General features: G+C 57.4%; 3 protein-coding genes across 5 annotated transcripts; 2 read left to right on the forward strand and 1 right to left on the reverse strand.

Annotated features, from left to right (window-relative positions):
* The first annotated feature begins 413 nt into the window (after positions 1-413).
* Positions 414-6,496, forward strand: CFAP410 (cilia and flagella associated protein 410). 2 transcript variants are annotated; one of them, XM_042821175.1, is made up of 7 exons: positions 414-493; positions 1,498-1,516; positions 1,974-2,020; positions 2,744-2,973; positions 3,577-3,748; positions 4,296-4,389; positions 5,450-6,496. In XM_042821175.1, the coding sequence occupies exons 1-7, from the start codon at positions 417-419 to the stop codon at positions 5,573-5,575; spliced, it is 765 nt and encodes a 254-aa protein (XP_042677109.1). In that variant the 5' UTR covers positions 414-416; the 3' UTR covers positions 5,576-6,496. The 2 variants fall into 2 exon arrangements, with proteins under 2 accessions (XP_042677109.1, XP_042677110.1); XM_042821176.1 differs by having other exon boundaries at positions 454-473.
* Positions 6,497-8,798: 2,302 nt separating this feature from the next.
* On the reverse strand, positions 8,799-15,477 carry PFKL (phosphofructokinase, liver type). Of its 2 annotated transcripts, none has more exons than XM_042821069.1 (22): positions 15,456-15,477; positions 13,322-13,395; positions 13,165-13,242; positions 12,895-13,084; positions 12,657-12,822; positions 12,346-12,390; positions 12,154-12,262; positions 11,951-12,046; positions 11,788-11,880; positions 11,577-11,702; positions 11,348-11,412; positions 11,209-11,272; positions 10,946-11,092; positions 10,785-10,855; positions 10,611-10,698; positions 10,332-10,484; positions 10,092-10,256; positions 9,878-9,939; positions 9,559-9,670; positions 9,384-9,483; positions 9,199-9,304; positions 8,799-9,095 (listed from the first exon to the last, which is right to left on the reverse strand). In XM_042821069.1, the coding sequence occupies exons 2-22, from the start codon at positions 13,391-13,393 to the stop codon at positions 8,948-8,950; spliced, it is 2,256 nt and encodes a 751-aa protein (XP_042677003.1). In that variant the 5' UTR covers positions 13,394-13,395; positions 15,456-15,477; the 3' UTR covers positions 8,799-8,947. The 2 variants fall into 2 exon arrangements, with proteins under 2 accessions (XP_042677003.1, XP_042677002.1); XM_042821068.1 differs by lacking the exon at positions 15,456-15,477 and adding an exon at positions 13,668-13,752.
* PROCR (protein C receptor) lies at positions 14,232-15,966 on the forward strand. The gene is made up of 4 exons (XM_042821070.1): positions 14,232-14,286; positions 14,398-14,634; positions 15,112-15,378; positions 15,474-15,966. Exons 1-4 carry the CDS (start codon positions 14,232-14,234, stop codon positions 15,584-15,586), a joined length of 672 nt encoding a protein of 223 aa, XP_042677004.1. The 3' UTR covers positions 15,587-15,966.
* The last annotated feature ends 6,414 nt before the right edge of the window (positions 15,967-22,380 follow it).

The following is a 22,380-nucleotide window of genomic DNA, read 5'->3' on the forward strand; positions in this document are numbered from 1 at the left end:
CAGCCGCTTTAAGTGAACGTTTCCAAGCGGTGTGGAAACAGCTATAAAAATCACTGCGCTCTCCGGGGCTTTTCTTTGAGGAAACAATCAGCCCAAGAGCCCTGCTTCAGTGGTGGAAATGGGTCTACTTCCAAAATAGCCACGCGAGGGCAGCACAGCACCGCCGAATGGTTCCCTCACAGCAGCGCTGCTTTTCCCGGGCTCTGCCTCAGGGCTTTGTAACGGTACAGAGCGGTCAGTGGCACTGGGGTCAAAGCAATCATTTCCCTCGCCCTGCGTTACTCAGGGGACTGGATTTTTCCACAGATTCGGCGGTTTTTACATTTCCTAAGCTCTGCGGCCTGCCCTGCTCCGCCCCGGCCGGGAGGAGCCAATGCTGGCGGCCGCCCCGCCCTTAGCGACCGCGGGGCCCGGCCATGAGGCTGAGCCGGGCGGCCGTGCTGGCCCGGGCCAAGGCCGTCGCGCTCGATGGGGTCCGGCGGCTGAACTGCTGGTGGGGGCCTGGGATGGGGGGTGTGGGGATAGGGACAGGGCGGGGGATAGGGACAAGAGGGGCCTTGCCGTGGGATGGGTGTACGTGAGGATGGGGGCAGGCAGGGCCTTGAAGTGGGAGGGACGGGCACAGGGCTGGAGGCAGGCAGGGCGTTGCGGAGGAGTAGGCAGGGCTAGGGCAGGGGACAGGCAAGGCCTTGCAATGGAAGGGCATTGGGGAGGGGTAGGCAGGGCTAGGGGTTGGGGACTGGCAGGGCTAGGGGCAGGGCTAGGGTTTGGGGACAGGCAGAGGCTTGCAGTAGAAAGGACAGGCCTAGGGATGGGGACCAGCTGGGAGTTGGGGAGGGATAGGCAGGACTAGGGCAAGGGACAGGCAGGGCCTTGTAATGGAAAGGACGGGCTTGGGGATGAGGACAGGCAGGGCATTGGGGAGGGGTAGGCAGGGTTAGGGGTTGGGGACAGGGCTAGGGATGGGGACAGGCAGAGGCTTGCAATGGAAGGGACAGACCTAGGGATGGGGACAGGCAGGGCATTGGGGAGGGGTAGGCAGGGTTAGAGGTTGGGGACTGGCAGGGCACTGGGGACAGGGCTGGGGTTTGGGAACAGGCAGAGGCTTGCAATGGAAGGGACAGGCCTAAGGGTGGGGACAGGCAGGGCCTTGCAGTGGAAAGGACAGGCCTGGGGATGGGGACAGGTAGGGCATTGGGGAGGGGTAGGGTTTGGGGACAGAGCTAGGGTTTGCAATGGCAAGGACAGGCCTAGGGATATGGACAAGCAGGGCATTGGGAAGGGATAAGCAGGCCTAGGGTTTGGAGACAGGCAAGGCTGGTGAGTGCTGAGCAGCCTTGAGGTCCCAGACAGGCCTGTGCACAGCAGCCCTGGAGGGGACAGTGGAGACGAGGCAGAGGTGTGTGGGATAGGCCCAGGCCTGCTGCTGGGGGGAGGGCATAGCATATGGGAGGTTGTGGCCAAGGCCAATGCAGTGACAACCCTTTTCTCCCACAGGGGCAGCCGCCTCACCGATGTAAGTACCACTGTGCTGCCATCTGCTTATCTCATCAATCCCCTGTACCTGGAGAGAACTGGCACTGGGAGGGTGCTGGGGCCTTGTGCTCCCCTGGCGGTACAGGATTTAGGCTCATAGGCATATCTGCACTGCAGGAAAGGGATGCCTAGGTGAGAGGGATGGATCCTTCCTGGAAAGCAGCATAAGGACGGCAGAGCTACTGGAAAGAAGAGCAGCGAGATGCTGGCAGGGTGCAAAGGGTGGAGGCTCTGCTGATTCTGTGCTGGCTCTGGCAGCAAATCACTCAGGCAGTGCGAAGCTTGGGTTAGATTGAAGCAACCCGGATTCCTGCTCTTACTTTTATCTTATTTGTGCATGGCTTAAACTGCCTTGGTTTTTGTTGTTGTGTTTTGCTTTGTTTTTGTTTTTTTCCTCTCGGGAGTGCAGTTTAATGTTTCTATCTCTTCCTGCATAGATATCGATATGCCGGGATCTGCCCAACGTTGAGGTGATCACATTCAGGTGAATCCCAAGCTGCTGGCCTTGGAAAGAGTGGAGATCACGTGTTCCACACAGCTGTGTCCTGGCGTTTGGTTTGGTGCTGCCTCTTAGAGTGTGTCTCCAAGCTGCCAGCCTCTCCTCTTTTCTCAAGCAGCAGAGATGTGGAAATGCTTATCCTTCAGCACGCTTCTCTGCACCTGTCCCCTTGCTATTTGTTCTGAGAGGGGCTAAAATGTCGTAGGATTTTTGCTCCTTCTGTCATATTCCATGATTTAAATGGGATTTTCTGGGCCTCCACATGAAGCCAGGTTGCAGAAGGCTGGTTGAAATGCTTGGATCTCTCCAAGCTCCACATTTCTGCCATCTCATGTGGAGTTTCTGCTACCTTTGAAATTGAGCTTTTCAGCTTAGGAATCTTCTGTGGGTTCTCCTTCAGCTTGAGCTGCTAGAGGAAAGGGTGTCAGTGTGATGCATGGTTGGGGGAAGCAAAAGCTGTTTGTCATCTTCAGCAGAGAGCAGCGCCTGCTTTTTTAATTCCTCCCTCTGTTTACAAAGATGAAATGCCATCTTTTTGTTCTGTGCAAAGCCGTAGGCTCCTGAACACCGCCCTCGCTGTGTCGGTGTGAGGCTTCTCAGTGAAGCTGATGCAGAAAAAGGGGCTGAAAAGCTGCGTGCTTCAGGGACCCTGCTCACCACTTAGGGCACAATGAGGAGGGGTGGGCTGAGCCTGTGCTCTCTCTGCAGCCTGAATGGCATCTCAGACCTCGAGCCGCTGAACCAGTGCCAGAATCTGAGCGAGCTCTACCTGAGGAAGAACAACATAGCAAGCCTGAATGAGCTCTTCTACCTCAAAAACCTGCCCCGGCTGAGGGTCCTGTGGCTGTCTGAAAACCCCTGCTGTGGCTCGGACCCCCACCGCTACAGGATGACGGTGCTCCGCAACCTCCCCAGCCTGCAGAAGCTGGATAATCAAGGTGGGTGCTGGCAGGGAAATGAGCCCTGGGCAAGGTGAACTGGAAACCACTCATGTGCTGGTCCCTCTTGTTCAGGTGTCCTTGGTTCTTTGTGATGGGGAGACGTGGTGTAGGTGTGCAGGCAGCCAGGATCTGTTGGAGGTTGAGAGTCCCCTCTGTATACCATTGCTCCCAATGCCCTGCAGTGCCAGGGTTAGTGCTAGCTGGGCTGAAAGAAGCTCATTAGAGCTGAGACTGTACCGTTCATTAGCGGTTTTTCAGAGCTTTCTCCTTTGCTCTGGCAAAGAAAAGGATTCTGTAATTGAATCTGCAGTTATAGAAAGAGCTTTTCTACCTGCTAGCAGTAATTTGGTGGCTTTTGGAGCCTGCAGAGCATTTTTGCATCCCCGCCTGATATCTTTCTCCTTTTAAGAGACGGCCACTCTTCTCTTGCGCAGGGGAATGAAAGCAAAAGGCCTCTACAAAGCAGGATTGTTGGGCAAAATTCTGCCCGCGTAGCTCTGCAGCAGCAGCAGCACATTCCTGATCACAGGCGGTGTCTTTGTGGGCTGCTGGAGTTCGTGGCAAACAAATGGCTCCAGGCTGTTGTTTTTGCTTTCACAGCCGTGACAGAGGAAGAGCTGTCCCAGGCCATGGTTGATGGGGAGGAAATCACGGCCCCACCAGCCAGGAGGAGCATGGAGAACGGCTGCTCTGCATCCACAGAGTCCAGTGCTGCCGAATCCACAATGGAGACTGAGAGCGAGCTGCTGAGCTTCGGTTTGGAGGAGACCAAGTGAGATGTTAGGGCTCCTGAGCTGGACTTGTGGGTAGCATGATAGGACCCTGCCAGCCAAGTCCCATCCTCTGTGGGCCAGCCCTGCAGCGGGTGCAGATTCTGTCGTTCCAGTTAGCTGTGCCAGGTCTGATTCTCTATCTGCCAAACAGGCTGTGCTGTAGCGGGGTGCTTGCTTGCAGCTGCACGTGCAGACAGAGGTGGGTGAGCTCTGGCCTGCTCCTCCTTAGCTCCCCTGCAGCATGCTTTGGTGCTCGTCAGCACCGTGCACGTGTTGGAGTGCACTGTGATGCAGCCAGTTCCCAGTCCCACAGCTGGGAGCAGCCTCCTCGTGGTGCATTGCCTGCTTACGTCCTGTCTCTGTGAGGTTCTCACTATGGTTTTGCTCAGGCTTCTGTATTTGTAGGCAGCTCAGGTGTTGTGGAGATGTGCTTTGAATCCCAGCTAGATACTTGTTGGGTGGCTGCTGGTGACTGGAAGTTTGGCCTGGCAGAGTAAGGTTTTACCATCTGGTTATTGTAACGTTTGCTCTTCTCCCTTTTTTCAGCAAAATCCGAGAGCAGCTTGGTATGAAGCCTGTTCCTAGGGATAAATTTTCCTCCTTCTCACCTCAAGAGACGGACTGTAGCCAAAATACAAGAGTGAGTATCTTTCAACACCAAATTGCTTTTCATCTTCAAGATGCCGTGCAGTGTTTTTATTTTCCCCTGCGTGCAGAGAATGCCTGATGAGGTTTGTGCTCTCCATCTGTCTGCCCATGGGCACGTGTGTCCCTGCACTGTGCTGAGAGCACGTCAGAGGTGGGCAGCAGCTGAAATGCAGCTGGTGAGCGGGAGGATGCTGAATTGAGAGCTTAGGTGCTTCTTCAGCCCCCTCAGTGATGTCGCCCCAGATGAACCTCGTGGATCTTGGCTGTGCAGCTGGGAGCTGCTGTATTCTGGGCTCAGTGCCATGGCTGCAATTGGCATAGGAAGGCCAGAGTGAGGATCTAGGCCATGTTCTGCCTCATTCCAAAATTTGTTGTCTGCATTCTCTTGTTCATTCATGCTTTAAGCTTCCTTTACAGTACCAAGAGCACTACCGCAGGCCCTGGCTTTTTTCCTCTTTTTATTTTTTTTTCTGGCAAAATAAAAATTAAGGGGATGTGGCCACAGGCTGCAGCTGTGGAGCTTCAAGTTGGACATTAGGAAAAAAGTTTTCCCCTAAAAGGTGTCTAGAGAGGTTGTGGAATCTCCCTCTGGAGTTTTTCATGGCATGGTTTGACAGAGCCACGTTCTGGTGTTGGCAGCAGTCCTACTTTGGTGGGAGGCTGAGCTGGGGACCTTCAAAGGTTCTGTCCAGCTCCTGTTTTCACTGTTATCTTGCTGTTGCTCAGATCAGAGTGGGGGCAGGTCCTTTCCTCACCCTTCATGCAGTCACACGATGGAAGGACAGCTGCTCAGTTGAGCGCCCTTTTCCCTGCAGGAGCCAGAGGTGTGCGGGCACTCTATGCAGGACTGGGTGGACGAGTTTGTCCTGCATTCCAGTTAGTCTCCTCCAAGGCAGCCTCTGCCCCTCAGGGCCTCAGGGGGGTTGGTTTGTCCCTGTAGGTGCAGGTGATGAAGTCCCTAGAAGGAGCAGCAACTCGAAAACCGAGTGCTCCCCTTCTCTGGGCCGGCGTTAACGTGCTTGTATAAAGCAGCGTCTGTCTCATCCTGGCAGAACAACGTGCTGAGTGCCATCCTGCTACTCACGAAGGAACTGGACGCAGAGGGTCTGGAGGTCGTCCAGGAGACAGTGGGGAGGAGACTGCAGGCCTTTCGGAAGAGGGAGCTGCAGGAGGAGTGAGGGTGTGTGCCGTGTCCTCCCTGGGGCATTCGGTGAGGCGGGCAGCTCGGCCCCAGCCCAGCAGCACCACTCTGCCCATACATGCCTGGCTCAGCACGTTCCGCCGCACTTCCCCTGCGGATGGGGCGATGCTGGCTGAGTGAAAGTGCCCCTTTAGCTCTCCTGACATTGCCCCTGGCTGCGTGCATCACGTTGGCGGGATCTGCCTCTCGGGAGCTTTCCTGCTGGCGTGGCAGGCTCTGCTGCTGTGTGCGTGTCCTGTCACTGGGGTCATTCGATGGGAGCCACAGCGGGATCAACAAGAAAAAGCTAGCAGGGCTGCGGGCAGAGGTGCTGCTGTGCTCTGCAAATGAAGGGGTTGGCAAAGCCTGACAGCAGCCAGAAGTCCCACTGCTCCATGTTGGCCGAGCGCTTGGCCAGTTGTCATTCTGGGTCTGCGCAGAGCAGGCTCTGAAGGCAGCTTCTCTCACAAAGTTTTGTTTGAATCTTGGAAAGACGCTGCCTAAAGGATTTTCAAGAACTCTCCGGTACAGATGGTGAAGGTCAATGTCAAATTCTTAATTTATCTTGAACTCCTGGTTTCTTTTGGCCATTTTAATACAAGCAGCATCTGACTTGGTGGTCAGGTAGCCCAAAGGAGACCTTGATTCAGCCTGGGTGAAACAGCAAATCCTGAATGCTCAGCTGTAGTTTCGCCCCTGCATGCCCTCGCAGGCATTAGAGCAGCCTAAGGAAATTTTAACCTTGGAGCAAAATATCCCTGTGCATTTAGGGAGAAAATGAGCCAAGCATTACTGTTCAAATGCACAGGAATCAAGGGTGGTGCTTAACTGAAAAAGCTGAATTCAGAAAAATTTTACCAAGCTGTTAAATACCATTTGAAACGTTGTGTCATAGCAAATAAAAGCCATTTTCGCTGTAGGACCTATGAGTTGTGCCTGGGGCTCAGCAACCGTGGTGAGAACAACTGACTCTGGGCATTGCTGTGTTACTTCTGGGTCACAGCTCCCATTGTGAGCCCTGTGAAGCCGGAGGGCAGCTGTTGGCCCCTGCTCCATCCTGCTTCACTGACTGTGAAATGCTTCATCTGACTGCTGTGCTGCTCATGACCAGAACTGCTGCACCTCCCTGCTTTGCAAAGGTGCTTTGTTACTGAGGCAGCTCTCTGCAGCAGCCTGTCTGCAGCTGAGCTGCAGGGAGCAAAGGCACTGTGAGTAGGGATTGGTGCAGAGATGCAAAGCCTGCAAAGGGGGGCACAGCCCTCGGTGTGATTCTCTGCAGGGCCCGGGGTGGTTGTGGCTCTGCTCCCTGTGTGTGTGTGGGCACCCAAGGCCCTGCAGTGGGTTGTGCTGATGGGAATGCTCCTTGGGGGCATGGGCAGCCCTCTGCACACAAGCACAGCAATGTGGCCTTGGGATGAGGGGGCACAGCGTGTCCCTCTGGGTGAGGACTGCAGTTGAGATGACCTAGTTCTTGCCTCCTGTGTTAAGCCCAGCTGCGCTGAACTGGTCAGTGTGATTTATAATATACTGGTCTTGCCCTGACAGCTGAGGCCCCAGAGACTTACCCGGCATCTTGTTTGCATCCTGCCCTTGTGCAGAGGTTAAGGCTGCCTCAACAGCTGCTTGGTGGCAGAATTTGCACCTTTCTGCACTGGGGATCGTGGGAACAGCTGCTGGAGAGTGTTGGCAGGCACCCCACGGCCTGGAGCCCCCCATTTTGCTGGGAGGGGAGTGTCTGGAGCAAGCATCATGGCTCCTCACAGGGCTGGCGGTGGCTGCCGGAGTGCTGAGTGTGGCCTGGGGCCGCTCTGGCGCAGCTCCTTTTTTCTCAGCTCACAGCAGTCAGGCTGTTAATCCCCGCCAGAGCTCTCCGCCTACGTGCCGTGCTTGTCATTCTTGGCTGCTGCTGCTGCTGCTGCTGCTGGTGCCAAGTGCCCCCTCTGCCACCTCACAGCATCTTTGTCATTGGCCTTCCTTCCCCTGTGCGATGCTCGGTGTCCATGTGGACATGGTGTCTGTGGCTGGGCACCGAGTTTCTGGGGTTGAGGAGTGGGATGGGCTCCCCAGAATCAGCATGGGGCAGCGGAGGAACCCACTTCCCACCCCCCCCATTGCCAGGAAGAGTGGTGTGACCTGTGCCTGGGGTCCCCAGGGCAGGCATCACCAGGGAAAAGCTGCTGTTTCCTTCATCAAGTTCTGCTGTTTCTCTGCACTCAGCTCTGGCAGGGATTATGTGGTCGCTATCTCTGTCCAGAGCCTAAAATAAGTGCTGCAGCTAGTAGGGGAATAGCACTGTTGCCCTTAAAATCAAAGGGGCCTCCACACTGGGGCCAACTCAATGGAAAAAAAACCCAGCTCTGTCCAAACCCTACGACTGTGACACGTCCCCATGATGCTGATGTTCGTCAGTCTGGCTCTGGGAGGAAGGAGTCCTGGGAAATGAATTGTCTGGCATCATCTGAGCACAGCCAAGTCCCAGAACCGTGAGCCAGGGCCAAGGAGCTTGGCAGCTGCCCTGAGAAACTGCGTGAAAACCACGTGCATCACCATGACCCATCCGCTTTGAACTTCCCTTGAAGGTGGGAACCAAACCCTAGGAGATGCAGTTTTCCTCCAGGGTTGAGAGGTCTCCTCGCAGAGGGACACGGACTTTGTGCATTCTGGAAGGAGTCACGCATGGGAGGCTGCCTGTGGTCCTTTTCTCCCAGGACCCCAGCTTGGGGCTGCACAGAGAAGGAAACGTCCCAGCTATGAGTTGGGCTCTGGCAAGCTGTCTGCGGCTCAGCTTTCTCACACCCCCTCCCTGGAACAGCACAGGACGGTCCCCCCATCTCAGTGCACACCCCGTGGGGACACGGCCTCCAGTCCTCCCCGTGGCACCGCAATGAGCACGCGCTGACGCAGCGTTGGCTCCAGCAGGTTTTATCTCTAAGACACAAGCGACGCCGCGATGGTGAGACACGGTGGGGTCATGGAGCGGCGGTGAGACGACGGGCACGGCCCTGCCGGTGGCACCAAGGGCCACGTGGCGGTGGTCGCGACAGCCAAGCGTCATGCAGGGTGGCCGGGGACAGGGGGACTGCCAGGACCGGTGCCCTGTGCCTATTGTGGCACTGCACCCCATCTTCCTCCGCTCCCCTCCCGCGCGGGGTCGTCGGCTAAAAGCAGCGATTGGTTTGGGCTATCAAGCCATGACATAAGGAATCAGGAGTACCCCATCATTAAATAATAAACTAGAAGAGGATGATTTCGGGGCCGGGCTGCGCAGCCAAGCACAGGGAAGCCCCCCATCCCCACATCTGCACAGTGACCGGCCCCGAGGAGCAGCAATTTCAGGCAGGGTCTGGGGAGGACGCATCAGGGATGGCCACTAGAAGCCCTTCTCGATGCTGAGCGTGCGCCGGGTGACGTGCTCCATCTTCCCCGAGATGTACTCGGTCAGGCTGATCTGGTAGTTGGCCAGCATCTTCAGCATCAGTCGCAGGTTCAGCCACCACTGCTCCTGGGGCAGCCGGTGCCTGCAAAGTGGGACACAGCTCTCCAGCGGCCCTGGGCACAGCGGCCCTCGCCCCTGAGTTTTGGAAAGCCTGGGGGAGCCGTGGACAGCAGATGGGCACTTACTCAAAATCAGTGACTTTCTTGAGCTCCGTCACAGGGCTGAAGGCCACCACCTTCTTCCTCAGCCCGATGACACAGGCGGAATCAGCCGAGTTGGCAAACACACGCCCTGCAGGGGACACACTGTCATCAGCTGGCAGCAGGCACAGCGGCCGTGCTGCGACCAGCGCCCCCAGCCCCGGGCCCACCCTTGCGGTACGCCTCCTGCAGCTTCTCTGACATCCACAGCACGGCCTTCACGCCCAGCTTGGTCCCATAGTTGCGATCAAAGGGGGTCGGGGCTCCACCCTAGGGACAGAGAAAAGCTGAGGTCATGTCCCTGTGGGCCAAGGCCCGGTGCTGGTGGCCTTCCCAACCCTGTACCTGCTGCAGGTGGCCCAGGACATTGATCCTGCAGTCAAAGATGCCCTTGCCCTCAGAGGAGTAGAGGTTGTAGAGGAACTCCGTGGTGTAGTGCTCGTGGCACTTCTCGTTGCTGGGGGAGCAGAGAGAAGGGATGGGGTGAGCAGTGAGGCACTGCACAGCTGCACAGGGAGGTGGGGGTCATCATCCCTGGAGGTGTTCCAGAGCCACGGAGATGTGGCACTGAAGGACGTGGTCACTTGGCATGGTGGGCTGGGGTTGGCCCTGGGGATCTCAGAGGTCTTTTCCAACCTCAATGATTCTATGAGTAAGGACTCACCGCAGCACCAGCCCTCTCTGGATGTCTGTCTTCATTTTGTCCGTCAGGTGCTCCACGTTGGCCTGCAGGACGAACCCCAGCACGTCCCCTGCGTTCTGCATCCACCCCATGTTTCCCCAACCCCACCAGATCTCATCCACAGCTCTCCCCTGTTCCATTGCCCACCTTTTTTCCCCACCAAAACGGTGCTGCTGGGGTACCGAGGGCCGCTCACCTTCAGGTCATGGATGGTGAAAGGGTCTTCATACACATAGGCAGCATCGGCACCCACGGCGATGCCGGTGACGGTGGACAGATACCCACAGTAACCTCCCATGGTCTCCACGATGAAGACGCGGCGCTTGGTGCCCGACGCCGACTGCTTGATGCGGTCACAGCTCTGTAAAGGGACAACGCCAGTCACAGGGCCGCATTCATACAGCGCAGTGCTCCCACCTCACCGCCTGCCCCTCACCTCCATGGCTGCGTTGACGGCTGTGTCCGAGCCCAGGCTGAAGTCGGTGCCGGGCACGTTGTTGCTGATGGTGGCGGGGATGACACACATGATGATGCAGAGCTCCTCATACTGCCCACGGGCTTCAACCAGCTGCAGCACCCCCTCATATGCCTGCCGTGGGCATGGCCGTCAGCAGGCTCCCACCTCACCCCACCACCCGGGGCCAGGATGGGCCCATCAGGTGTGGGAGATGCGGTGATGCCAAAGGGCGCTTCTACATTCAGTGTTTCCCCGTACCTCAAAGCCACCGATGACCAGCAGAGCTTGGATGTTGAATTTCCGCACGTTCTCCACGATCTTTTCCATGCAAGTCTTGGGCAGAGTCCTGCAAGGGGGAAAGACCCTGCGCTGAGACCCCTGAGAAGCCCATGTACAGCAGTGTCCCTTGTGGCACAGCCACGGGCCACTCACCGCTTGGTGCCTAGCATGGACCCGCCACGTCCCAGCCAGCCTGCCACGTCGTGCCAGCCCACCTCGCGGATCTGCAGGAAGCAGCGCTCAATTCTGGAGCAGGGGACAACCTGCCCACCCCAATCAGAGCCCCGTGGGGCTTTTGGTGCCCGCACGCTCACCTGTCCCTTGGCCAAGCCTTCGAAGCCATCGCTCACCGCATAGACGGTGTGGCCACGGCAGATGCTGATGCGCACAGCTGAGCGCACGGCCGCGTTCATGCCGGCAGCAGGGGCCCCCACGTTCAGGATGGCCAGGCTGAAGGGGCTCTGCAGGGACAGCAGCCGTGTGGTTGGACGGTGGCACGGCCGCCAGGAGGGGAACAGCACCATCCTCCTTAGAATCGAGGGGATGATGGAAAGGACAGCGTGGCACCCTGACTTACCTTCTCCTGCGCTGGCTTCTGGTGTGCCAACAGTTTATAGATGTTCCAGTTGTTCTCAAAGCTCCTGCAAGGACAGCAGCAGCTCTAGAGGAGAACCTCTGTTCCAGCAGGCCTCCCCAGTCACCCCATGGTGGCTCACCTCCCACGGAGCTGGATTGCCTCATCAAACCTCTTCTCATCCATGGCCTTCTGCACGTCCTTCGTCTTGGGGGAGAGATGCAGCACTGCGACACCCGCACGTGGGGTGACAGCAGTGGGATGCCCTAACACCCACTCAACAGAGGTGCCACCAGCCCCATGGAGCTGCCACCAGCCCCACAGAGATGCCACCACTGGCTCTGCACCCCCCAGTGCCACTGTGCACTCACCACCTGGACGCACTCCATCAGCGGCAGCCGCACCGACTGGTTCCCTGACAGGCTGACCACGCAGGCGGGGGTGTCCGGGGTGGCCTCCAGCAGCGCCATCACCGCCTCCATCCCCATCTTGCTGCTCTGTAGCGAGTCAGAGGCACCCCTTGGGTGATGACAAAGTCCTTCTCTTACCTTCTGTTCTCATCCCGCAGCCCCGGGCACCCACCAGCACACGGTCGAAGGCGGAGGGCGTCCCGCCGCGCTGCACGTGGCCCAGCACAGTGACACGTGTGTCAAAGCCCAGGCGCTGCACCACCAGCTGTAGGGCGGAGAGGCTGTCAGAGCAGGCAGGGCCTGGCTATGGGAGCTGGCAGTGGGGTGAGCCTTACGTCTTTGACGTAGTTGGAGGAGATGGGCTTGCCGTTGCGGTCGATGGCCCCCTCCGCGATGATGATGATGTTGAGCCGTGAGCCTCGGCTGCGGGTCTGGGGGAGCAAAGGGCACGGCAGCTTAGCCAAAATTTCTGCCAGCTGAGCGCATCCCGGCCACAAGCATCCTCCTTGCGTCCCCATGGTAGGGACGGGCCCCTCACCTCCCCAAGCCGCTCACACATCATGTCCTCCCAGCCATCCTCTGGGGGGGATTCGGGGATGAAGAGCCAGTCGGCCCCCGAGGCCAGCCCAGACACCAGCGCCAGGTACCTGCAGGGAGCGATGGTGGCACCCCAGTGTCCCCAAGGGCCTGAAATGTCTCAGAAAGCCCCCACTCCACCTGGTGTCCTCACCCGCAGTGGCGGCCCATCACCTCCAGCACGAACGTCCTCTGGTGGCTGCAAGAACACAGTTTAGGGACACAGTGAGTGGGCACGGCGGGGACGAGTCAACGGTTGGGTAACCTTAGAGGTCATTTACAACCTTAATGGGCCTATGAGTGGGCACGGTGGGGTGGGTGGGATGGAAGTTGGACTTGATGAACTTAGAGGCCATTTCCAACCTTAATGATTCCATGATAACCAAGGGATGAAGGTGAGGAGGATTAGAAGAAGGAGGATGAGGAGAGTGGGGGCTGTGCAGGCGCTGAGGCCAGCAGTCTCACCTCTGCGCCGTGGTGGTGATGGCGTCGATCACCTCCATGATGCGATGCAGTGCCGAGTCGGTGCCGATGGTCATGTCGGTGCCGCAGAAGTCGTTGTCGATGGAGCCCACCAAGCCCACCACGTTGAGCCGCCCGTTGGCCTTCGCCACCTCCTCGCTGATCAGCCCTGCGCCCGACGCCCCACGCTTTGGGTTGAGCTCCGGCTTTGGCTCATTGCTACCCATCCCACATCACTCACCGTCGCGCAGCAGCTCATCCAGCAGCCCGGCCCACTCGGCGCGGAAGATGTCGGCACCCGTCAGGCTGCCGTCGCCGCCGATGACGCAGAGGTTGGTGATGCCGTGCTCCACCAGGTTGCGGGCGGCGCGCAGGCGGCCCTGCCTCGTGGTGAAGGCTTTGCAGCGGGCGCTGCCGATGACCGTACCACCCTGCACAGGGGACAATCGGGGGGACGTGGCACGGCGCTTTGGCACGCGGGGTGTCCCAGGTGGGGCCTGGCGATGCTCACCAGCTGGATGATGTTGGAGACGCTCAGCCAGGTGGCCTGCTTGATGTTGTCACCGCCTTCCACCAGCCCCTCGTAGCCCTGCGGGGACACGGAGGTGACATCCCTGCGTGCCACGCGCGGGGGCAGGGCGGCTGGCGGGGGCGCGGGGCGGGCAGACCTCGTAGATGAGGAAGACCTTGGCTCCCACGTAGATGCCCATGCGGGTGACGGCGCGCACAGCGGCGTTCATGCCTGCGGAGGGGACACGTGGCACCGCGGGGATATCGCCGCATCAGGAGGGGACCCACCGCTCCCACCGGGCGCCCATCCCGATGTCCCGCGTCCCCACACTCCCATTATTTTCCCGCGCCCTACGCCCCGCGTCCAGACGTCCCCGCGTCCCTGCAGCACGTCTCCACAGGCCCCCGCGGCAGCGAGGACTCCGGACCCGCCGCACCCTCGCCGCCCGGCAGGAGAGCCGGGTGGTGACGCCCGCCGCCTTCTGCCGCTCCGCGGGGCCTCACCTTGCGCGTCGCCGCCGCTGGTAAGCACAGCGATGGCCATGCCGGCCCCCGCCATCCGCAGCCGCTCCAGCTCCGCCGCCGCCATCGCTGCGCTGCCCGGCACCGGCGTCCCGCCCCGCGCGCCCGCTGGCCACGCCCCTCCCGAGGCCACGCCCCCTATCCGTGGCCACGCCTACCAGGTGGTGCCGCGCCCAGCAGAGGCTCCGCCCCCCCGCGCTGTGCCGCGCCGCTCTGCCTGGCGGGGACGGACAGGCGGACCCGCGTGCGATGCTTTTGCGATGCTCACACACGATAATTGCCTCTAAACTAATTAACGAAGCGCTATCGCTGCCCATGCGCTGGGCTGTCACACTGCTGCGTGCCACGGGGCCCACCGTGTTCCCTTTACTCTGACACGGCCACGTCCGGCAGCGAAAGGGTGCGGGCGTCGTGGGTGAAGGAAATGGGAGAGACCTGGCCGGACTCCCGGCGTCCTCCTCCTCCTCCTCCTTCCCGGCCCCACCTCCCCGGCACCGCTTAACTGCGGCCGCGGGGCCACCGCAGCCCATCCGTCCCCGTCCCGCCATGCTGAAGTTGCTGCTGCTCTGCGGGGCTCTGGGCTGCGGGGCCGGGAGCGACGGTAAGGGGCTGCGGGGACGTGCGGGGCCGTGGGGCGGCGTGGGATGCTCGGGCCACTGCGGGGCTGGAGGGTGAGGATCAGGTCTGGCGTGACATCCGTGCCTCCCAGCAGCCCCGCTCGCCTTCACCATGCTGCAGTGGACGCAGGTGTCCAAGGGCAGCTCCGTCTTTTGGGGCAACGCCACGCTGGACGGGCGGCTCAGCCACATCCTGGAGGATCACAACGTCACTCAGGTGCTGCCCCTGGTGCCGCCCGCAGCTTGGGCACAGCAGCGGGACATGGTGACCAACTACCTGAGCTACTTCAGCGGCATAGTGCAGGTCTTCAGCAAGGAGAGGCCCCTCAACTGTGAGTGCTGCCGGGGCGAGGGGGCACGTGGTGCTGCGCGGCTGGGGATGGCTGCTCGGGGACGGGGACGCAGCCCCGGAGCTGTGGGCAGTCCTTGGGCAGAGGGCTTGCCCTGAGGTCACTGCTTGGAAGCGGGATGCTGAGGGGGAGGAGGTTGTATCCATGCACAGGGACGCTGCTGTGGCTGTGCTTTGACATCTCTCTCCCTACAGCCCCTGTACTCGTGTTCCTTCCTAGAGCCCATTTTGCCCCCATTCATTCCTGCACCTGGGTCTCCAGTGCTATCCACGTCCCCACGTCCGTGCCCTATAGCACATCCCCTGTGAGAGCCACCAGGAGCTCACTGTGCACAGGGCGATTTCCAAATAAGAAGCTGCAGGGAGCTCACGAGTGCAAGCCCACAAGCCAGGGCCGTGCACACACTATAGCTCTACAGCAGCAAAGGACAGCTGGAACCTGATGCCCTCCGTCCCACAGACACCCAGATCCTGCACTGCCGCCTGGGCTGCTGCCTCTTCCCCAACGGCACGGCCCACAGCTTCTACGAGGTGTCCCTCAATGGAACAGCCTTCCTCACCTTCCACGTCCCCACCGCCACCTGGGAGCTCCGCTGGCCACGCAGGGACCCGGTGGCCACTTTTGCCCGGCAGGAGCTGATGAAATACTCTGAGACCACGCATAACCTACAGCACTTCCTCAACACCACCTGCGTGGACATCCTGCGGGCTCAGAGCCCTTACACAGGTGTGTGCCAGGCACGGCGGGGTGCTGGGGGTCCCCCTGCTCCTGGCTCTCATCCCTTGGGAGTTGGGGTGACTTACCATTGTCGCTCCTTGCAGGGAAGCAGAGAGGCCGCTCGCACGCCCCGCTCGTGCTGGGTCTGATCCTGGGGGTCTCCGCGGTGGTGGGTATGGCTGTGGGCATCTTCTTGTGCACAGGAGGGAGCTGCTAGCAAAGCCATGGCTGTCCTGGGTCACTCTGCGGGCACAGGGGACCAACCCTGCATCACCCCATGGGGATCCCAGCTGGGACGGTTCCCCTGCCCCAGGGATGGGGCTCACAGCGCACCGAGGCGTGGAACCACGCTTGGCCTGGATGCACGAAATGCAGAGAGGGGTGAAAGTCAGAAGAAAGCCAAAAAGGGTGAAGAAGGTTGGTATTCAGACCGTGATTCATCGCCACTCTGGGGTGAAAGGGGATGGATGCCTGGAGGACAGATGTCACATCTGGGAAAGGACCCGTCGGTGGCCGTCCATCTCCATGTTGAACAGCCCTGCTTTAGGGCCTGGTGCAATAAAGCCCTTCTGCCCCCAGACTTGTGTCACACTTTCTTGCATAGCAGGGGGGTTACACAGCATACAGTGAGCTTGCACAGCCTTGGGAGAGGCTGCAGGGCTCGTGCTGCCTGATCTCGCCCCAACTGCATGCCGCTTTGCTTGTGCTCAGCTTGGCTGCAATTTTCTCCCTGAGGTCAATTGGTGTCATTTATTTTCTCCTTCACCTCCCTATGGCACACTGAGGCTGACTATAGACGGTTCCTCCTGGGCAGATTAAAGGGCTCATCGCCGTCACGTATGGGCGTGGGATCCCCAAAAGCTGGGTGAAGGAATGGGGAAAAAAAGAGCGGATGCTGACACCAGTGCAAGGCAGGCCCACAGAAAGCACAGACGGGGTCACAAACACAAAATTCTTACCCTTTGGCAGCAAGGAGGGGAAAGCAGGAACAGAAGCGGGATGGGAGATGACATAGCAATGTCCACAACAGGGGACAAAGGTCTCTCAAGAGGCTACAGCTCATCTGCTGGAGCTGCCAGGCAGCCCTGGCCGCCCTCCATCACGCAGCCCCCCACCCTTCAGGGGGCTGCAACAGCAGAGTGAAGCAGCAGCCAAGCGTCCTGGGATCCAGAGCATCAATTGAGGCAAACATCAGCACTCAGCTGATGGGAGGCCAGATGTGCTGTATGTATTGGGGGGGGAAAAAGAGGGGAGAAAGCAGAGGGGTTTGTTTGTGGCACAGGGCAGCAGCACTGTGTCTCCATCACGCGCACGCAGAGTTGCAGGGCAGATTTCACATCGTGGTTCCAAGAGGTTTTGCAACTCGCAGGACATCAGAAAGCGAGCTGGTGGCTCTGGTGGGTGGCAGCCTAAGGACTTGGGAAACTGCGGGGGTCTGGAAAGACAGGGCTTGTTTTGCTTCTGGAATGCATCAGCTTTTAGACAGCTGGGGCCGTCTTTGCTCATAACAGCTCTGGAAAAGCCTTTTTCCCTGTCTGTAGGCTCTGGCAGTGCTCCAGGATGTGGCTGCTCTGCCAGCTCAGAGAAAAGGGCAACAGCTGGTGCCCTCGAGTCCCCAGGCCCTACAGCCTTCCCTGGGCACCGCACCCAAAGCCACCCTGGGTCATTTCCCTGATGGTGACCAATATCAAACAACGCATGACACAAAGGGAAGGGCTATGGCGTACAACTGCACCCCTCCCAGCCTCAAATTCTTCTGCCCACCCTCAAACTGCTTCATCATAGGGTCACCATCACCAGCGGCACACAGGGCCCAGCCAGCAGCCCAGCTCACACATAGGGAGGCCCCAGTTGTTGCTTAAGTGTTTACCATCATCCAGCAGCCACGGCCACGTCCAGTCCTTCAAGCCCTGTGCTCGCCCTCAGAACAAGTGCCAATCCTCAGCTGTATCCTGTCACCCACAGGGCTCTTTCCCTTTCTTCCTGACTTTATCCACCCTGCACTCCCCTGGAGGCTTTCACCAACCCCCCCTGCAGCATCTCAAGAGCAAACCAGGCCTTTCTCTCTGCATGCCAAATACTTTCCATCACTCATACTGCTATTGCTGCCAGCTGAGATAAGAAGCCCAGCCTCTAACGCTGTGTGTTGTTGCAGTGGGTAAGGTGATGCCCTCGGGCTAGGACTGGGTTTCCCCTTCACCTACACATGCATCCCATGGGTGTGCACACATAGCCTTGCAAAGACACACTCATCCTTTGGGGAGGAATGGCATTTTGGCATCAGCCCCACATCCCAGCTGGTGGCTCTGTGTCCTGTCTGTCCCCCACCCTGTGGACAAGGGGCTGCCTGCCACCAGGAGCTGCCCCAGGAACTGGGGATCATAGTATCAGCACTCACCCTGAAGGTGGAGGTGCTGGGTGGGAGTGAGAGCTGTACAGCACCTCTGGGGGTCACACCACAGCATCACTCCTGCTCCCCACACACAGGGTGTTCCTCCATCCTTCTGGTACCAGATTGAGGTCTCCCTCAGCTCAAACTGCCACATTTTTTTTGCTCATCACCAGGACGAGAAGAGTTTATCCTTACAATAAACACTCTATGCACTCAGTGCCTACGCTGCTATCATCAGTGCTGCTCAGGACTAAACAGCCTCGTTCCTCTGAACTGTCCTCAAAGGCCACACACACGTTGTGACAGCCCCAGATGCTTTCCTCCGTGGAATTTCCAGTTTCCAGACATCCATTTTAACTCTGCTGCTGCAGCAGGCTGAGCATGCTTGCTGCATTCAGAGAAATAAGGCACAGTCCTCCTAGAGACAGGGACTTCTTCTTCGGTTGTGTTTTTGACTCCTGGTGAGTTGGGGATCTTTGGAAGCACTGAGATCTTCATCCACCACCCTGCCATGATTATGCCTTTTACTTCTGCATTTGCCTTCTCTAGGAGGCTCCTCTGCCTGTCAGCCTCCTGCTGCCAGGGGTGAGCAGGCAGATCCTTGGAAATACTTAGGCAGAAGAGGCAGAGCTGACACATCCCTCCCACAGAGAGGATGCCCAGCTCCTATCACTGCCCTCTTCTCTTTCCTAACGCCTCCCAGGTCAGTGTGCCTGGCACAGCTGGAGGAAATAAGAGGCAAAAGCTGGGCTCTGGCCACAGTCAACACGGAGCACAGCGATGTGGCAGCTGGGCAAACAGAAGCTGTTGGGCAGTTACTGCACCTCCCTGCCAGCCACAGCTGGGCCGTCCCTGGGTGGGACAAGCATTGGTCTGAGTAAGCCTTGCAAGACTGAGTGAGCAGCTCAGCTCTGTGGCATTGGAGCAGAGCGGCTGCTATCCAAACACCACCTAAAAACATCACTTAAAAGAACAACAGTAAGGAACTGCCACTTCACCTTCCTTTCCTGTCCAGCCCCACACCAGAGGTCCCCAGCTAAGTTCACACAGCTGGATTCCAGGAACGCTGCAAACCTGGGCGCCTTCAGGACGGCAGTTCCCTCTCCCCTCTACTGCCTGTCTCTCAAAAATATGTTTAGATACAGATAAGTATTTTAGAATAACAAACTCTTCGTGGAGGGAAAAAAAAGCCAGCCCACACAACCTTTCCAGAGAAGTTTCCATGGAGGAGAAGCTGCTGTTTGGGAACACTTTCACCCTTGCCTTTCCTTGGTGAGGAGGGGACACTGTGCAAGCAGTTTAACTGGCTGTAGTGAGAAATAAGGCAGCAGCTGCTCTCTCCTGGCCAAGAGCATCAGGAACAAATGCCCTGTGGGGCCACATGGTTGCTAAGGACCCACATACCAAGCAAAAAATCTCCTGTGTACAGTCTCAAAAGTGTAGCATCTGGTCTAGGGTGGGCAGCAAGGCTTTGCAAGCATCAAACCTGTCTCGGAGAGAAAAGAGAACTGGGCAAGGCTGCTGGGTCAGCAGCTGTTGCTTCCCTCTCCTCAGAGCATGCAGGCTGTCACAACGCTTTCTGGAAAAGCCATCCTACACTATGATTTCACCATCATCTACTTTTGATGAGCACTGCAGGACAGGGAAGCCGCCCAAATAACCAGCAGTAGTACCTAGGCTGGCTGAGCAAGAAAGAACAGGTATCCACCTCTGCTCAGTTGAGGTTACACATCTCCAAGCAGAATACTTCCCATCATGTTGCTTAGTGCTTCCTTAGACTTTACTGCGTAACCATTTGCAGTGAGAAGTCCTTTCCCTCCCTACACAAATGCTTTACAAGAGATATTTCTCCCACAAGAACTGAAGGGACTATTTGCCCAGTTACCTCTTCAAAAGCAGTAAGCCAGAGGAATGTACTCACTTGCCTGGCAAGAACAGCTGCAGTTACCTGCTCCTGGCCTCCCTGCTGGAACAGGGAGCAGGGCAGCCTGCAGGACAGCTGAGAACTGATGTGGATGTGGAGCCCTCAGCCTAACCAGAGCCAGCAGGATGCAGCCAGGGGGTAGTAACAAAGCACTGATGGTAGCAGTGGGATCTTCAACTAGAGCTGAGGGAGCCTGTGGTTAGACCCTGGAAGAACATACAACTTGGAGGTGATCAGAAGTATTCACTTTGTAAATCAGGATCCTGTTTTTGGCAGGCAATAACCGTTTGCTTTTTAAAATACACCCTTCTCAAAGCAGCAAGAGCTTCTCTAAAAAGCACATTGTGAGGACAAGCATCTCGATAAAAGAATTGAACATCCCTGCATCTGAACGGCTGGTCCTTGCCTTGCACAAGGCTGTGTGAGATCAAGCAGTCCACGTGTGCTGTGACTCACTCACACTGGTTAAGCCTTACTGAGAGAGAGAAGGCAGTAACTCACAGCCACCAATCGCCACAGAACCCGGGGATCACAGGGGGCAGATACAACTTCTGTGATCCTTAAAGGTGCTGGACTTTCCTGCTGCCAACAGAGCAAAACCCAAAGTGGAACATTTGAACAATAGCCTAGCAAGCACTAAAGCACACAGCTTCCTGGAAAGACAGCACGGAAACCCTGGAGCTCGTCTGAAGGCAGGGACAGCAGCAAATCCCAACTGCACACTACGCAGCAGGGAAAAGAAGGTGGAAGGAAGCCTGGTAGGATTTGAGGCTTTTTCTCTTTCTCTTCTTGGATCACGTCTCAGTGAATTACCTGCACCACAAACAATGCAGCCGTTCTCTGCTGACTTGTGCTTTGCTCTCACACTGGCAAATATTGTGGCTTGGCAGCTATCGTTGCCGCTCGGCACAGCACCGGCCTCTCAGAGCAACACTGATCCACAATGGAAAGGGAAAAACATCCTACAGGAAGGAAAAGAATTAGCATGGAAAGAAAAAGCAGCGGTGGGAAGAAGGAGCTGCGCTCAGAATAAATGCACTGCCTGCTGCTGGGCGTGGGGGTAGGAAGGGTTTCACCACAGCCAAAATCTCGTGCACAGAAGTTGAGACCTGGCTCTAGTTTTTAGCTTTATCTTTGTACCAGCAGCACAGGCCATGTTGGTTGGGGTAGGAAGAAAGGCAGGCCGTGCAGCTGTCAGCAAATAGACCCTCGTAGCACACACTGAGACAAGAACCAGTGCAGCCCTAACAGGTGTGCCTGCCTTTGGAATCTAAGGTTTCTTAATCAGAGCCAAGGGGAGAGGCAGGGCACAGAGCTGCCTACAGGGACCTGGAAACAGCAGGTCAAACAGGCTGATGCTCTAGGTAGCAGTCTCAGCCAGGATTAACACCAAGCATTAATGAGGACTTAGAGGAAGACTAGTGTTGAGACTGAGGGTTTTGCACCCTGGGTTCCCTAATTCCCCACTTTGTTCTGCCAAAGCAAATATACAAAGGATCCAGCAGGAAACCTCCCCAGTGCTGCTGCTTTCACTGCGTCAGCTCCTGCTGCTGCTGGGTGGGACACAGCTGGACCATGGCAGCACAATGCCACGGCTCTCCACCTCACCCAGTTCAGACCCGTGCTGCTTTAACTTGAAAACAAAGGAAAATCCTTAGCAACAAAAGCCAAAGAGAGACTTCCAGTCTCCTGCTGTTGCTCCCCAGAAAGCATTTCCCTGTTCAGAAGCAGATCTCATCTATTTCCCAGCTCAGAGAACGAGGAATCAAGCAGCAGCAGCAGCCACCCCATTTCACAGCCCTCAGGAGCACGGGATGAAGATGCAGAGCAGCATCCTACACCAACAACTGACTCATCTCTCTCGCTGCCTGCATCCCTGCCACAGCAAAGCAGCACGAGGCTGAGTGACGCAGGCACCTCTGGGAACTTTCTTAGTTACCACTCCCAAAGTTCTTGCAAATAACATGCAGAGATGAGCATTTCTGACAAGGGTGCTTAAAGGAGCAGCGCCTTCACGGCAGACACCAGAGCAGCACAGGTCCCTCCCTGATGAGCTGCTGGGCCCTCAGTTCAATTAAAGCAGCTGCAGAGCTTTTGCTGGTGTTAGCAGTAGTTTCACCCTTCGTGGCAGCTTGCAGCAAGATGATCACGAGTCCAACGACTTGCAGCTGTAGCAGAGCAAGGGCTGCTGAAATACATGAGCAGGGAGGTTTTGCCATTCCAACTCAAACGTCTTTATTTCTGCACTGTTACTTTCCCCGTCCTCACGGAGGACAGAGTGCAGGAGGGAAGTAAACTTTAGCAGACAAGCTGTTGGTTACACTCAGGGGTTAGAAAGAATGAAGACCACGAGGAGCCACTCCCATTATTTTCCCCAAAATTTCATGCTGAAAGTCCAAGGAGTCCCTGCTGAGCTGCTGCAACTCTGAATTCAAACTGAGCATTGACTTTTGGGACAGGAGCTTTCAGGAACTCCTTCCCCTGCTTTCCCAGCCACACATGGGCCTAACATGTCCTGCAAAGGCCCTCCTGCCAGCCCACCCCCAACAGCACCTGCATGCCTGCCCAAGCAGCACTCACTCTGAAGCAGTGCCACACTCTGGACTCAGAGGGGAAGAAGATCTGGAATTTAAATCAAACTTAAAAAAACAAAAACAAAAAACCCAGAGACCAACATGGAGGACAAAAGAGGAGA

Source organism: Centrocercus urophasianus, unplaced genomic scaffold, assembly GCF_019232065.1.
Source record: "Centrocercus urophasianus isolate 14NV4802_14NV808 unplaced genomic scaffold, USGS_Curo_1.0 seq_19, whole genome shotgun sequence".
In the NCBI taxonomy this organism is placed as follows: domain Eukaryota; kingdom Metazoa; phylum Chordata; class Aves; order Galliformes; family Phasianidae; genus Centrocercus; species Centrocercus urophasianus.